The following is a 14139-nucleotide window of genomic DNA, read 5'->3' as shown; positions in this document are numbered from 1 at the left end:
CAGGGTTACATGAACTTCAGGTGCTCCTCACACCTACTGTGAGCTTTGCAGGTAAACCTTTTGGGAGCGGTTCACACGGCTCGGACAGAGAGGGGCGGGGGAGCGGGGGAATAGAACGGTTGGTATGTGGGCAGAGATCTCAGAGATGTTTGCACTGCAACCAACCCCTGGTGCCACTGTTACAACAAGCACGCCCACCACCACCACCACCACCACTACTTAGAGGTAAAGCAGGTGAACACTTTACTTCATACCGCTCCAGCCTGAACTGAAACCCCTTTGTTTCACACGGTTTCTCGTCACTTGTGCACAGAGAAGATATCAAGCAAAGTGTCGCAGTATCTACTGCAGCGCAGGAAGTACGGCAAGAGGGAGAGAGAAAGAGTCGGTTTGGCGTTTGGGAGGGTCACGGTGCACACATGGGAGGCGGGTCACAGGGAAGAAGCCTTTGGAGAGACTCGCTTACCTGCCCTTTGTTCCTTTTGAACCTTTCCCATCAACCCTCTTTATAGTCACTTTTACACTCCTACTCCCCGGTAGCAGAAACAAGAGAGGAGGGTTGGGGAATGCTGATGAGTAGGTGCTGTGCACACAACACCCGCTAACTGTCTAACTCACCATCTATTTACAGCTGCTTTAGAGAAATCAATACAAACTGTAGCCTGTGTTTACAGCCCCAGATGTAACAATAATGTTTAAAATCCACTTGAGGAATGATGTAATGTGGGTTCAAGTAAAATCATCTTAAATGTAGATTTACAGGTGCAGGTTCATCATTTAGAGCAGAAATTGGAATTGGCCCCCAAAGTAAACAAAGCAAAAATGACTCAAAACACATACAAATTTACAATTACACAAGACAACAACAAATAAAGAGAAAAGTACACAAAAACGCCAAAAAAAATACACACCAACAAAACCAAGAACAAAATAGACAAAAAACATAGAGACTTTCTGTATTAATGCACAGATGATGATTTCTGATGATGTGGCTAAATGTTACGGCTATGTAATCTTACTCTTAAAAACAAAAAGAATAGAATTAAGATTGAAACATTACGTTGAAGCTTGTATTATATCGTGAGGAACTGTTTGTTCTTGTTCAAGTGACAAAACTGATGGGCAATTTAAAGTTAAAGGGAAAAAATATGTTATTTTGATGCCTGAAAAGAAATACATTATATGTTGTACAAATTATCTGATTTATACATTTTTTAAAATGACATTTTAGTAAATAAAAAGCTATTCGCTCTTTTGCTCGACATTTAAAGTGTGTTTAAATGCTGGAATAAATGAAGTATAGACATTTAGAAATAGCTTGTCAAACTTGTTCCTGTTTGCTGGTGAAAAACACTGAGGAATTATAAAAGCTTCTTACCCTTCTTTGAGCATGATTGGTGTTTCTATACTCTTCTGATCCCACTTGCCCGATGTTGAAATGAGATCGAGGAACTGTAAACCACAGGGGGAAAAAAAAATCCTCTGTCAATATTTAGGATTTAGACACATTTTTCCTCTTCTTAGTTTAAAACTACAGTAAATAAGTTGGAAACTGGCTGAGCCATAAGTGAAAAAAGAAGAAATCAAACACGTACATTCTTCACAGCATCCGCATACTTCTGCTCATTGAAGTAGTCGTAAAACGCAGCCATGTAAGACTCTTTGAAATTTGCCTGGAGAAAGAAAATAAAAGGTCAACATGACGTGTTTGAATTTAAATGCACGCGAGTGTCTCATAGTCTATAAATATATGAAATAAAACACGTGAAACTCACAGATTTAGATTTGGCAAGACTTCCCAGGGTTTGAATCGTCTTAGAAATGAGGGTGAGCGTTCTAGAGGTGGCGGGATCCTGTCGACAGGAAGTAGTACAAGACAGCAAATAAATAGAAAATAAAGAGAGAAAAGGAAACATTAAACTCTGTAGCATGTAGTAAGTGTGCGTATGTTTCATTTGTCAGACTCACGGGGTGGTGCGGTCGTAGGTGGAAGAGGTTTGGGGACAGGATGGCCGGGGCAAAGAAACGCAGGAAGATGAAACTGCTCACTGCCGTGTATCGGACATCTTGGTCAACTATGGATGAAAAACAAAACAATTCACATAAGATGTTAAATAAAATAAAGAAATATATTTGTGTGTGTATTATAATTAAAATCATTAGAAAACAGAATGCTGAAAAAGGGATTGTTTGTTTACTGTAATGTAAGAAAAGGGGTGGGACTAATACGTTTATACTTCCACCCTCTCAAAAAGTATGTGTGTGCAGTAATATATGTCATTATTGTCTTTTGTTTTCCTTTTTTTTCTGGAGGGAAGCCATCTGCACCAAATCTTTTGTTTATTGTAATATTGTTTCTTGTATTATTGCATTTCCAAATTGTTCGAAAAATAAGATACAAGATTTGTGTAGCTTTTCTTCTTCTTTAGCATCTTCCCACAGTCCACCTACGTTAATTATAGGTTAAAAAAAATACTTAAAAATACATGCATCGCTCCTTGTTTATATTTTTTATGTTTACCAGCTATTCCAAAGTTCTTGCAGTACCCTGAGATGTCCAATAGGGGGAAGCAGAGAATAAGATTCACAATACCTTTTGTGTGCTCCTGGCTTCATATAACAAGTACTAACCAGTACTGTGTGGGCACACAAGGTTTTTTATGAAAAGGCTCACAAATTAACTGCAACAACAAAAAAACAAAAAAAAACGGATGTATTTGTGTGTGTTCTTTTCACTGACAAATATTGTCATGTACTTGCTGCATTCCACTAATGTAAGCCTCAGGGTAAACAAACACCTGGTAGAGAATCACTGCTCTATCGCACACAGCTCTATGTATAGCTGTAGGAGTTTTAAGTGCTTTCTGCTTGTGCATGAAAAGCAGAGGATGAAAGGCCTGTCAGCGAGCAGCAGAAAGTGTCCTTGGACATCTCTGACATTCTATAGCTCATTGTCTTTCACTTCCTGCTCCTCCGACCTTGGAAACGAGTGGCCGCCGACTCTCTCAGAGAGAAGAAGATGTCGCACATGACGGTGGGACAGCGGACGCCGGAGGTCGTGATGACGTTGAAGATGCGGTCCACGTATTGACGGAGGTTTTCCTGAGGAGAGGAGGGGGGGGGGGGTTGGTCAAAAGAGTGGCATAACACGGGACTATTATCATACAACAAAAGTATTGACCTGTCAACCTTACCCTGTTTGTATCCAGGTTCTCTGACTCTTTGAGCTTGACTGGGTCAATTTCACACGGCTTGTGCTCTGTGCAGATCTGGGAGGGAGAAGTAATTTCAAATGACTTTCCTACGAAAACTTAAGCACAGAGAAAAACTTAAAACACCAAGTCAAAATAATTTTGAAGACATGCATAAATATATATATGTGTGTGTGTGTGTTGTGTTTTCGGAGTCAGTTTGTCTATTTTTGTTGTCATTTTGTGTATTTTTTGGGAGTCATTGTGTGTATTTTTTTAATTGTAGTTTAGTCTGTCATCAAAGACATTTTGTGAATTTTTGTTGTCATTTTGTGTATTTTTTATTGTAGTTTAGTGTGTTTTTGGAGTCAATTTGTGTACTGTATGTTTTGGGGGTTTTCGCGTATTTTACTAAATTGTAATTTAGTGTGTTATCGGAGTAATTTTGTGCTAATTTGTTGTGATTTGTACCCTTGTTCTCTGACCTGGATAACCTGGGTCAGAAGTTAATATATATATATATATATATATATATATATATATATATATATATATATATATATATATTTTATTCCTTTTTTTGTAGTTGGATTAATGAACTGATCAAAATAATGGTTTTAAACGTATAGAAGCAGAACTACAGATTGTAACGGTCCAGAAGAACCTACAAATGCTAAAGCTGAATGGTCTATATCACAATTTAACAGATAATCTTCTAAAAAGGAAATTCTATGAACATTTAGCCTGTGTCCTAAACTTTTTGTGACAAAATATTCTGCTAAAGATATAAGAATGAAGAGAAGTGTTCTTATTATTTCTAATATTTGTAAAAAAAAAAGAAAAGAAAAAAAAGAAAGAAAAAAAAGGTCAAACACTGACCCACAAACACTACTTACTCTGGATAATTTAGATTTATTTTATTTTTCATTATTTATTTTTATTTTATTGTATATATTATTTTTATTGAGCTTTCTTGTTTGCTTGCTCTTTGTGTCTTTGGCTGATGTGTGAATTACCCCACAAATGAAAGCATAATCTAATCTAATCTAATAAACATACAAAGAATAAATACCTCATCTATGATAGGTTTGAGTGTGACCTGCAGGTAGTGCATTCCTGCCAGCTTCATGGTCTCATCAATACACTTGGAGGTAAGTGAGTTTCCCCGGAAAATTGTGTTTGGATCCCTTAAAAAAAAAAAGGCAAAGGTGAATCGGATCTGATAAAGAAGGGTTTAATCATTTTTATTTACAGTGCACTTACTGTGTGCGGTTGACCTCAGCATGTGCGATGGCGCTGATGAAAGGCACTATTTTGCCGTAATGAAGAAAAAGACGCACGAGTGGAATGGCAGCCTCCTGCTTCTCCCGACACACCTCACCCAGGATGTGAGCGGTCGACGCCGACACGGGCTGAATGGAGACGACAGAGAGTATTATGGTTTATTGTTATGAGACGCCACGTCGTGGCAAAATCCAGACGAGTTGAGTTGAGTTTACTTACATGTACCTCTACGTTGGCAGAATGCAGCAGCAGATCTCTGAGTGGAGTGTAGTGTTCGGAGGGGAAGACGTGATCTTCGGTGTAAACGATGTTCAGACGCAGAGAGCCGAGCTCTTCCACCTTAACAGACTTCCCTCCGTTCTCTCTTGGCTGCAGGAAATACCTGAAAAACAACAGCATCGTCATAAAAAAAGAGTGTCAACAAAGCGCAAAACTGAAGAACAGACTTCAAAACAAGGGCTATGTTTGTACGTTTCTGTTTTACCTCAGGTGAAAAAGCATTGTTGACTAAAACTCACAATTACAACTCTGGCTCACACATGGCAAAATTCACCTTGATTTTTTTTTAGCTCCACATTTACAGTGTTTTTTGACTGTATTTTGATTTTAGTCACACTTGTTTTAAACAGAAGACTTTAAAGCAGTGAAGCAAAGAGATAACAGAGACGAGTCTGTGTAAGATTTTAAAAGCATTGCAAGAATCTAATGCTGGAATAACAGCAATGGTCCAATATGTTGCTGTAAACAGTGTGGAGTGATGTTTGTTTTCACCAAGACTGGACTTAAAATTTGTGACTCTTTTCATTTAATAAAGCTGTGTAAATTACTCATTTGTTTAAAAAAAAATTCTATGACTCAGGTTTTGGGTGCTAAAGCTAAACAAGGAGACATAGTCATCAACATCCCCTGAACAGAGTAAAAAAAAACGGAAAAAGGGCAATAACTCAGGAAAAACCATACCGTATTTTAAACAGTTTCTGAGAAAAGCTGTCCCCTTTAACTCGGACGGACGGAGCCGAACCTCTATCCCCCTTCACACTTTGTGGCGGGGGATAAAAACAGGCAGGATGATATCGGACCGTTATCGGTATCGGCTAATATAGACTTTAAAAGTAAGTATGAGCCGATACTTATATTGGACCAATACACAGAATCGTTCCATAGATCGGCTTCCTTCCTTGATCAACCAATAGGACTGCAGAGGTGCTTGTAAATCAGCGGCGGTACGAGCCAATCAACAATCAACAATCTCAATGAATTATTCACTGAATTTTCTGATCATTTTTTTTTCAACATACTGTATATAGCTTTGACACAGAATGCTTGGATATTGCAAAAATGTCATTTTTACCCCTCAAATATTATATTTAAGTACGTATAGTAGCTGTTTTACGTGGCACAGGCTGCAGGGATGCTACTTGTTTGGTTTTCTTATTTTGCACAAGGAATGATTACTGATGTTACATCATTTTTAGCTTTGTCTTATGTCCACAGCAGTGGGCCAAGATGATAAAGAGTCTGCATAAAAAGTCCACTACAGAAACTTGATGATCTCTGCAATTAGGCGTGTGAGGGTAAAAAATATCGGTTATTGGCCAAATCAGCTGTAAAATATAGACATATATCGGCCAAAACATCCAATATCGTGCATTACTATTTACTAGTTGTCTGATTCACACAACAGCATGTTTATTTAGTCTCTCCGCGGGCATTTATAAATCTCTGCAGTAGCCCGTTAATAATCCACACAGTGTGGGTCAACTTTGCCCTGCTTGGTGCCCTTTAAAGCTGTAAAGCGAGTGGAAACCAAAATACATTGTTTCAGTTCACTTTTCCGTCCTGGGTGTCAAATATTTTTGGAATTCTCGATTGTGGCTAGAAGCACAGTCAAAGATCAGGAAACAAATCCACGGGCGACTTCTGCTATTTTCAGAACATGCACCACAGGCACCTCAGGCACCTCAGGAGGTTCACTCCCCACGGGTGAGCAGGCCTCCCTGGGTGCTGCTCACAAACACAAACACACAAACAGGAGGTTGGGCCACTTGAGTTTCAAAACAGCAGATATTAATATTTATCCAATAAACACAACACAAAAAAAAGCCCATTTTTTTATTTATTTATTTTTTTCACTGTTGCTAGCATTGGCCCTGTTATTGCTATGGCAACATGCTATTTCAAGACCCAACAACAATGAAACCCTAACCCGCACAGCTGCAGCTTTCTTTCAGAGGAAGAAAAAGAGCATAAAGACGAGACTAAGACTAGTGACACGGTCTAAAATGGAGTGAATGTAAAGAGATGACGCGTCGCCTCACCAGGCATCGTGAACTCCAGCCTGGCTCAGAACCCGCAGAGGAACCCGTACGCCCCCCAGGAACTCATCTCCAAACTTCAGATTGCTCGCGTTCCACAGATCCACTCTATTAATCATAAATAAATTAGGAAATGAATACAATCAAATGAAAGAGAAACTTTTTTTTCAGATTCTTTCTGATCCGTTGCTGGCTCACCTCAAGGCAAGTTTGTCAACGTCCTCTTCCTCAACATCAAACTGCCGCTTTGTGTAGCTTAGAGGTCGCGTCACCTAGAGATGGACACGAGGGGGAAAAACAACCTCTGGTTACATGTTAACTGAGAGCAGGGGTCACCAACACGGTGCCCGCGGGCCCCAGGTAGCCCGCATGGACCATGTGAGGGGCCGTCAGGAGCTCTAGTCACCAATGAGCTCCATCTAAAATCTGATTTACTTTCCAGGATCTGAACTCACAAAGATAAATGCATATGAAAGATGTTAGTACTTAGTAAAGTTAAATACTACAGTATGTGATAACGTGTTAGTATTAAATTAACCATCTTTAAATGTTTATTTTCAACAGAAACATTGTGACAAATGTTTTTAAATGCTGCAGATTTGGTTTATGAGCTGTGGTATGTTATATATAATAACAATGCAAATAAAATGCATTTTTTTTTTTTTACAAATTTTACATGTTTTACGATGAGTTAAAAGTTGTTTGTTTGTAGCTAGTGAAATCGCAACATATAAATAATAATAATAATAATAAATTAGGAGAAATAAAGTGTTGAATTTCTGACCTTTTTCAAGTGCTTGCTATAGCATTCCTTATTATCTCACCCTCTAATTAAAGTGAAACAGAGAAAATGTATTTAAGAAGCACTTTTTAAACTGGTAGCCCTTTAGACTATACAGTACCTATGAAGCAACTCACAGTTTCAGAAAAGTTGGTGACCCCTGATTTCAGAATCAGAAAGGATTTTATTCGCCATGTACATTTTAAAAACAGTACAAGGAATTTAACTCGGTCGTTGGAGTGAAAGACACACATCAACACACCAGGGCGCCATTTATTTATATATTTAGATGAAAGGTGGGACAAAAACAGGTGATGGGGAAAAAGGCATGTTTGAAACTGAATTCCCTATTGGAGAAGACAGTGTGAAACCAGGAAAAAAACACCTTGACAACATGTAGAACATTGCGACAGAAACCAACAGACACAGACGGCCAACGAAGGCTTTGAAATATAAACCCTTAGCTCCGTTTCTGAAGACAACCAGATGACGCGTCTATCAATTTTAAAATTACCGCAACATGACAGAAACAATTCATTAAAATGATGTTTCTAAACACAAATTGGGTCAGAAATGAATCGTATCATAGCAGCAAAGCTTTCCCTCACCGTAAGCTTTTGTACGATAAAACATGATAATCTGTAAAAAAAACGATTTGCGTGCTGCCGGGACTGGAATGCCACGGGCCGTGCAGTAAATAAGTTGGTTTTGTGGGTTGGAAATCAATGGGCAATATTGTTTGAATCAATCATGCTCTTGTCCTTCTCTAAAGCTGCAGCAAGGAGGCCGAGGAAGGCGCGGAACCAAAAATGTGAATGCAGCGCTGCTGTGACTCAGGGGTTAACGTGGTTCAGTGTGAAAGAGCTGCATGCATAAGAACTGTCTATGAAAGAAGTTTACACACAAACACAAAGTACCTCAAAATAGAAAACCTCGTCAAACTGAGGATTGTTGGTTTTCCTCTTCACCTTTGTTTTCTTGGCTTCTGACCTGAAAGGGTTGGAAAGGGAGATAAGGTCACACTCAAACATTCATCTAAAGGTAATTATCTAGAACTATACAGTGATTGGTGATGCCTTGGTGGGAAAAAAAATGACCTTGAGGGTCCCAACAAGGACACGGCAGCATAGGGATCACATTGGCCGTTAACGATGGGAAGACCTTGGCACTCCAAAACTCTGCAGAAACACAAATGAGCACATTGATAGACACACTAATAAACATAAATGGTCAGTGCATGTTTTGGTCATTGGATTTTTTTGTTCAGAAAACAATTATTATCATCACTATTTATTTTTTTTAAATCAACAAAATTGAGCGATTATTTCATATTTCATTATTATTCATTATTATTTCATATTTTTTCACCCTCTTTTTTCTATTTTATTTTATTTTGCAATGTGTGTGTGTATGTGTGTGTGTGTGTGTGTGTGTGTGTGTGTGTGGGAAAAATTAATTAGTAAGAGATCCCATTAATTCTATAATTCTAAAAGATGTCATGGAACATTAAAGGAACTTATTAGACTCATACACTCTTGACAGTGTATGAGTCTAATAAGTTTTTCCTTTGTGGGATATTAATATTAGCTTTTGATTTCCACTTTATGAGTATAGTTTAGGGCTGCAAGTAGGAATGAGCTCTCTGGTGGTAATGGGGTAATAGATAATAAGTCTCCAAGCAATAATGATAATGATGAGTCTCTTTATAAGAGTGAGAAAGGGATAAAAAATAAAAAAAAAAAGTTATAAAATAATCATGTGAACTAAACAAATCAATATCCATATTTTATCAACATCTCTGCCCACAAAGACAAAAACTGTCCATAATGAATGCATGTTACATTATTCCTAATAGTCCAGATGGCACGTTCACATCAGGAAAACCTAGTGATCTATTCTATTTCATTTTTTATTTGTTTGAGCTGGGTTTGCTAAAAAAATCCTTTATTTTGTCTTACTTTCACTGTTACATCATCAAGGTGAGATCTCCCAAAGGAAAGTTTAACACTGAGATTCTATCGATTTTGCACCACATTAAGCTACATGCGGTGTTTGTGTGGTTAGTAACAACGTCTTTAAATGTGTGTTGTTGTAAAGGTACACAACTTTGTTTGTTTGTCCCATGACATCATAGTGGAAGAGGATTAGCACTGAGAGGGACAACCCAGCAGGACAAATCACTTCCTGTGTGTCATGGTGATGCACTCGTACTCACACAGCCACAGCCTGATGAGTTCCACAGCAAATCACAACACATGCGCACACACACACGCATACACACGCCCTAATAAGGAACAAGGAGGAGTTTGGTTTAAGCATCTCTAATGCCAGAGAGCTTCCTGTCCAGTAAGCTTGTTTATGTAACCTTGCTTGGCCCACAATCTAGCTTTTCTATCTATCTATCTATCTATCTATCTATCTATCTATCTATCTGTCTATATCTATATCTATATCTATAAATCTATCTATCTATCTATCTATCTATCTATCTATCTATCTATCTATCTATCTATCTATCTATCTATCTATCTATCTATCTATATCTATATCTATATCTATATCTATCTATATCTATATCTATAAATCTATCTATCTATCTATCTATCTATTGTATCTATCTACTGTATCTATCTATCTATCTATCTATCTATCTATCTATCTATATCTATATCTATATCTATCTATCTATATCTATATCTATAAATCTATCTATCTATCTATTGTATCTATCTACTGTATCTATCTATCTATCTATCTATCTATCTATCTATCTATATCTATCTATCTATATCTATATCTATAAATCTATCTATCTATCTATATCTATCTATCTATCTATTGTATCTATCTACTGTCTCTATCTATCTACAGTATCTACTGTATCTATCTATCCATCTATCTATGGTATCTATCTATCTATCTATCTATCTATGGTATCTATCTATCTATCTATCTATCTATCTATCTATCTATCTATCTATCTATCTATGGTATCTATCTATCTATCTATCTATCTATGGTATCTATCTATCTATGGTATCTATCTATCTATCTATGGTATCTATCTATCTATCTATCTATGGTATCTATCTATCTATCTATCTATGGTATCTATCTATCTATCTATCTATGGTATCTATCTATCTATCTATCTATGGTATCTATCTATCTATCTATCTATCTATCTATCTATCTAAGGGACTTTCTTCTCTGCCCACGTTTCCTGTCGAAAACAATTTCCCTCAAAAAAAGGAAGTACATGACATTACCTAACCCTCCACTTCACACAACGAATCACAAATATAAAGTGGAAGTGACTATGAGTCAGTGTGATTGAAGGGTGAGGGACGACATTACTGTAAATGAGGACAGGAAGTTCATCTGTTTGGCTTTGGTTCATTTTGTTTTCAGTAGTGAAAAAAAAAAAAAAGGAATAGAGAAATGTGATGCACATTTCAAAGGACATTTTTAAAAATAGCTTACTGTAACGACATGAATTCTGGGATTATAAACTAAAGTTATTTTTTTATATCTTAGGTCCTGCACCGTAGAGAACTGGCTTTTAAAAGCAACACTTTTTTGTGACTGAGGACATTTACAGAGAATATCCTGTAGGGACTAATATCTGTCATTTATTGCTTGAATATTCTCGGTGCCTTACATAATGTATGTATCATTTATACATAAAAGTGCACATTAATGTTGACATTTCTTTCTTTTTCCGCCTAAAATCTGCGACTCACTTGAGATCAAACTAGTCTGAATTTGGCCCCTGAACTAAAATGAGTTTGTGCAAACAGTTTCATATTTTGATATATTTTGTCACCAATCTAATTCCCAAACATTTGCTAACACCAGTAGTTTCATGTGGGAATTCCTTCATACTCCTCAAAAAGGATGTTCATAGTTGGCATCATTTATATTTATCAGCAAATCTACATCCATCCATCCATCCATCCATCTTCAAACCCGCTAATTCCCATTTATCAGGGTCACGGGGGTCTGCCGGTGCCAATTTTCCGGCTCTCATTGGGCGCTGGGTGGGGGTACACCCTGGACAGGGCGCCAGTCCATCGCAGGGTGACATAGGCAGACAACCATTCACTCTCTCATTCACTCCTATGGGAAAATTAGGGACTCCAATCAACCTTACCAGTCATGTTTTTGGATGGTGGGAGGAAGCCGGGGAGAACATGCAAACTCCACACAGAAAGGACCCAGGTGTCCACCCCAGGGCTTGAACCCAGGACCTTCTTGCTGTGAGGCGGACGTGCTAACCACTATGTAAATGTTAACTGGATGAAAACCTTTAAAGAGAGTTTGTAACAATTAAAAACGCAGGTCCAACTATGCACTAGGAAGGTGTAAAGCATAAAGCGACTTGTTATGACAGTTAAAACTAAAACTAAAGAAACCCCAAACACATTCAAGCAAATGTGCCAACTCAGCAAGGAATGAATGAATGAATTCAATTTGAGTGAACGATGTGTTGGAATGCTGAATGGACTCTCTGCCCCTTTCTCACACACGTGTCTTTCTAGAGAAATCTGACGGGTTGACCTCCTGGTCTCTGCTTTAAGCTTCTTAACCACAATGTGCTCTGGGAACGGAGCCAGGCTGGCTCATCACCAGCCTTTACTTCTGCATGTTAGTAAGGCTGGAAAGCACACACACACACACACACACACACACACACACACACACACACACACACACACACACACACACACACACACACACACACACACACACACACACACACACACACACACACACACACACACACACACACACTTTCAAAAATAATCTCTGAGCATCTCACTGATCTTTGCTCAGTGTTGCCGATCGCATTCAACGATCAGCACATTTCATGAAATACTTCATATTTCTGCTCTCACACATAAACACGGTTTTAGGCAGAATCGCAACATTTTTGCTTTGTTTCAAACATTAATAAAGATGGACTGAAAAACAAAATCTGTAACCTTCAAAACTCCCAGTCTCAAGATTGCAACACGAGCCCGGCCTGTGACGAGCCATGCATCAGTGAAGTCTGGCAAAGTTTACAGCTTAGTGAACTAGAAGAATACAAGAAGAAACGTGGGTTTGATCACTTTCTGTGAGCAATTTGCATGTTCCCTTTATGGACGAGTTCAGGGTTCTGCAACTTTTACTCTCAAAGGAACCATTTTGCCTCATCTCGCCTGGTTTAAAGTCCTTCTGGAGTCGAAAAAAATACCATCTCAATGAAAATAATACAGTTTATCAAATTCTATACGGTTAAAATAATGTCGAATAATTTTACAAGTTATTGGATTTGATGGGCTACAAAAATAAGCTACAACGTGATAACACATGATTATGTCGGTCAACATATGCTAATTTCTCATTTCTTGCAACATATCAAGCATGCATATTAAGCTGGCATGTTGACGGTGAAACAAATACAATCTCTATTGTCTTCCAGAACAGTCTTTTTGTTAGTTTAATTATCTTATCAGGGATTTAAAACTTAAGGTTAGCCACAGGTGCAAGAAAAGATGATGATCTGGAGATGTTGCAGGAGGTGAAGTAGGAAGATGGATGTGATTTATTTTTAGGTTAACAAATTGTTTTATCAGAATTTTATTTGAAGTTAATGTCATTAATCATGAATATCCTCTGTAAAAAATAACAATGCATTATTTTAATATTTTTTTTTAAAGCTACAGGGAGCCATTGCAAAAGAGTCAAAGAGCCACATGAGGTTCCAGAGCCACAGGTTGCAGACCCCTGGATGAGTTATTTTGGAGCTACAAAATCTCTTTGCTTGAAGTGCAAGGACTTTTAAAAACACAATTTTTTAAATTGGTTTTAAAGAATTGTAAATTTCTTGTAAAAAAAACTTTAATTCTGTTTATCAGAGCAAGAAAAAAGGATGAGCTTTTGACAATAATATTTATATTATCGTAACTAAACAACAGTAGGATCTTTAAATTTACCACAGGAATGACTGCTCTGCACAGGTTTACATTGGTACCATTTCAATTTTAAGTCCACCAAAATCAACTGTTTTAAGTCATTAATCGATGGATGGATGGATGGATGGATAAATGGATGGATGGATGGATGAACGGATGAATGGATGAAGGATGGATGAATGGATGAAGGATGGATGAATGGATGAAGGATGGATGCATGAAGAACCATAAATAACACAAAACTGTTGATACTCTGAGCAACGCAGTGGTTTTTGTGTGTTTGTGTGTAATCTGTTAGTGTGTAGCTCCCGCAAGTGATGCTCATTAGTGTGTGTCCATACGTGTGCATGTGTGTGTGTGTGTGTGTGTGTGTGTGTGTGTGTGTGCTGCCTCACCGTGTGGCCAGTTTGTGGTTGATGACTCCACTGTCTGTGATGACTTCACTCAGACGCAGCTCCAGGTGCACTTTACCCTGCAGACACACACACACACACACACAGACATTTTTTTTTAAGTAATGAATTTTCAAAATAAAGCACCATGACTGAAAGCTCGGGTAATAATAAGTGTTTCCACTTTCGACGTGTAATTGTAAGCACAATTTTCCG

At 37.8% G+C, this 14139-nt stretch overlaps 1 protein-coding gene across 4 annotated transcripts in view; it reads right to left on the bottom strand.

The window, feature by feature from the left end:
* rasa3 (RAS p21 protein activator 3) overlaps positions 1-14139 on the bottom strand; it is a 57591-nt gene that overhangs the window by 10123 nt on the left and 33329 nt on the right. For 3 of the 4 annotated variants that reach the window (XR_003676244.1, XM_028476272.1, XM_028476293.1), the window contains 14 exons: positions 13927-14003; positions 8669-8749; positions 8489-8561; positions 6989-7062; positions 6794-6898; positions 4695-4857; positions 4455-4603; positions 4264-4378; positions 3195-3269; positions 2979-3102; positions 1969-2075; positions 1776-1853; positions 1596-1673; positions 1379-1452 (listed from right to left, as the gene is read on the bottom strand). Coding sequence is in view for 3 of the 4 variants with exons in the window: in XM_028476272.1 (XP_028332073.1) it covers positions 1379-1452; positions 1596-1673; positions 1776-1853; positions 1969-2075; positions 2979-3102; positions 3195-3269; positions 4264-4378; positions 4455-4603; positions 4695-4857; positions 6794-6898; positions 6989-7062; positions 8489-8561; positions 8669-8749; positions 13927-14003 (1373 nt within the window). In the remaining variant the exon portion in view is untranslated. The remainder of the gene's footprint in view (positions 1-1378; positions 1453-1595; positions 1674-1775; positions 1854-1968; positions 2076-2978; positions 3103-3194; positions 3270-4263; positions 4379-4454; positions 4604-4694; positions 4858-6793; positions 6899-6988; positions 7063-8488; positions 8562-8668; positions 8750-13926; positions 14004-14139) is intronic. The other variant, XM_028476283.1, reaches the window with a different exon arrangement.

This window comes from Gouania willdenowi, chromosome 3, assembly GCF_900634775.1.
Source record: "Gouania willdenowi chromosome 3, fGouWil2.1, whole genome shotgun sequence".
Classification (NCBI taxonomy): Eukaryota; Metazoa; Chordata; class Actinopteri; order Blenniiformes; family Gobiesocidae; genus Gouania; species Gouania willdenowi.
This window is presented reverse-complemented; position numbering and strand designations above follow the sequence as displayed.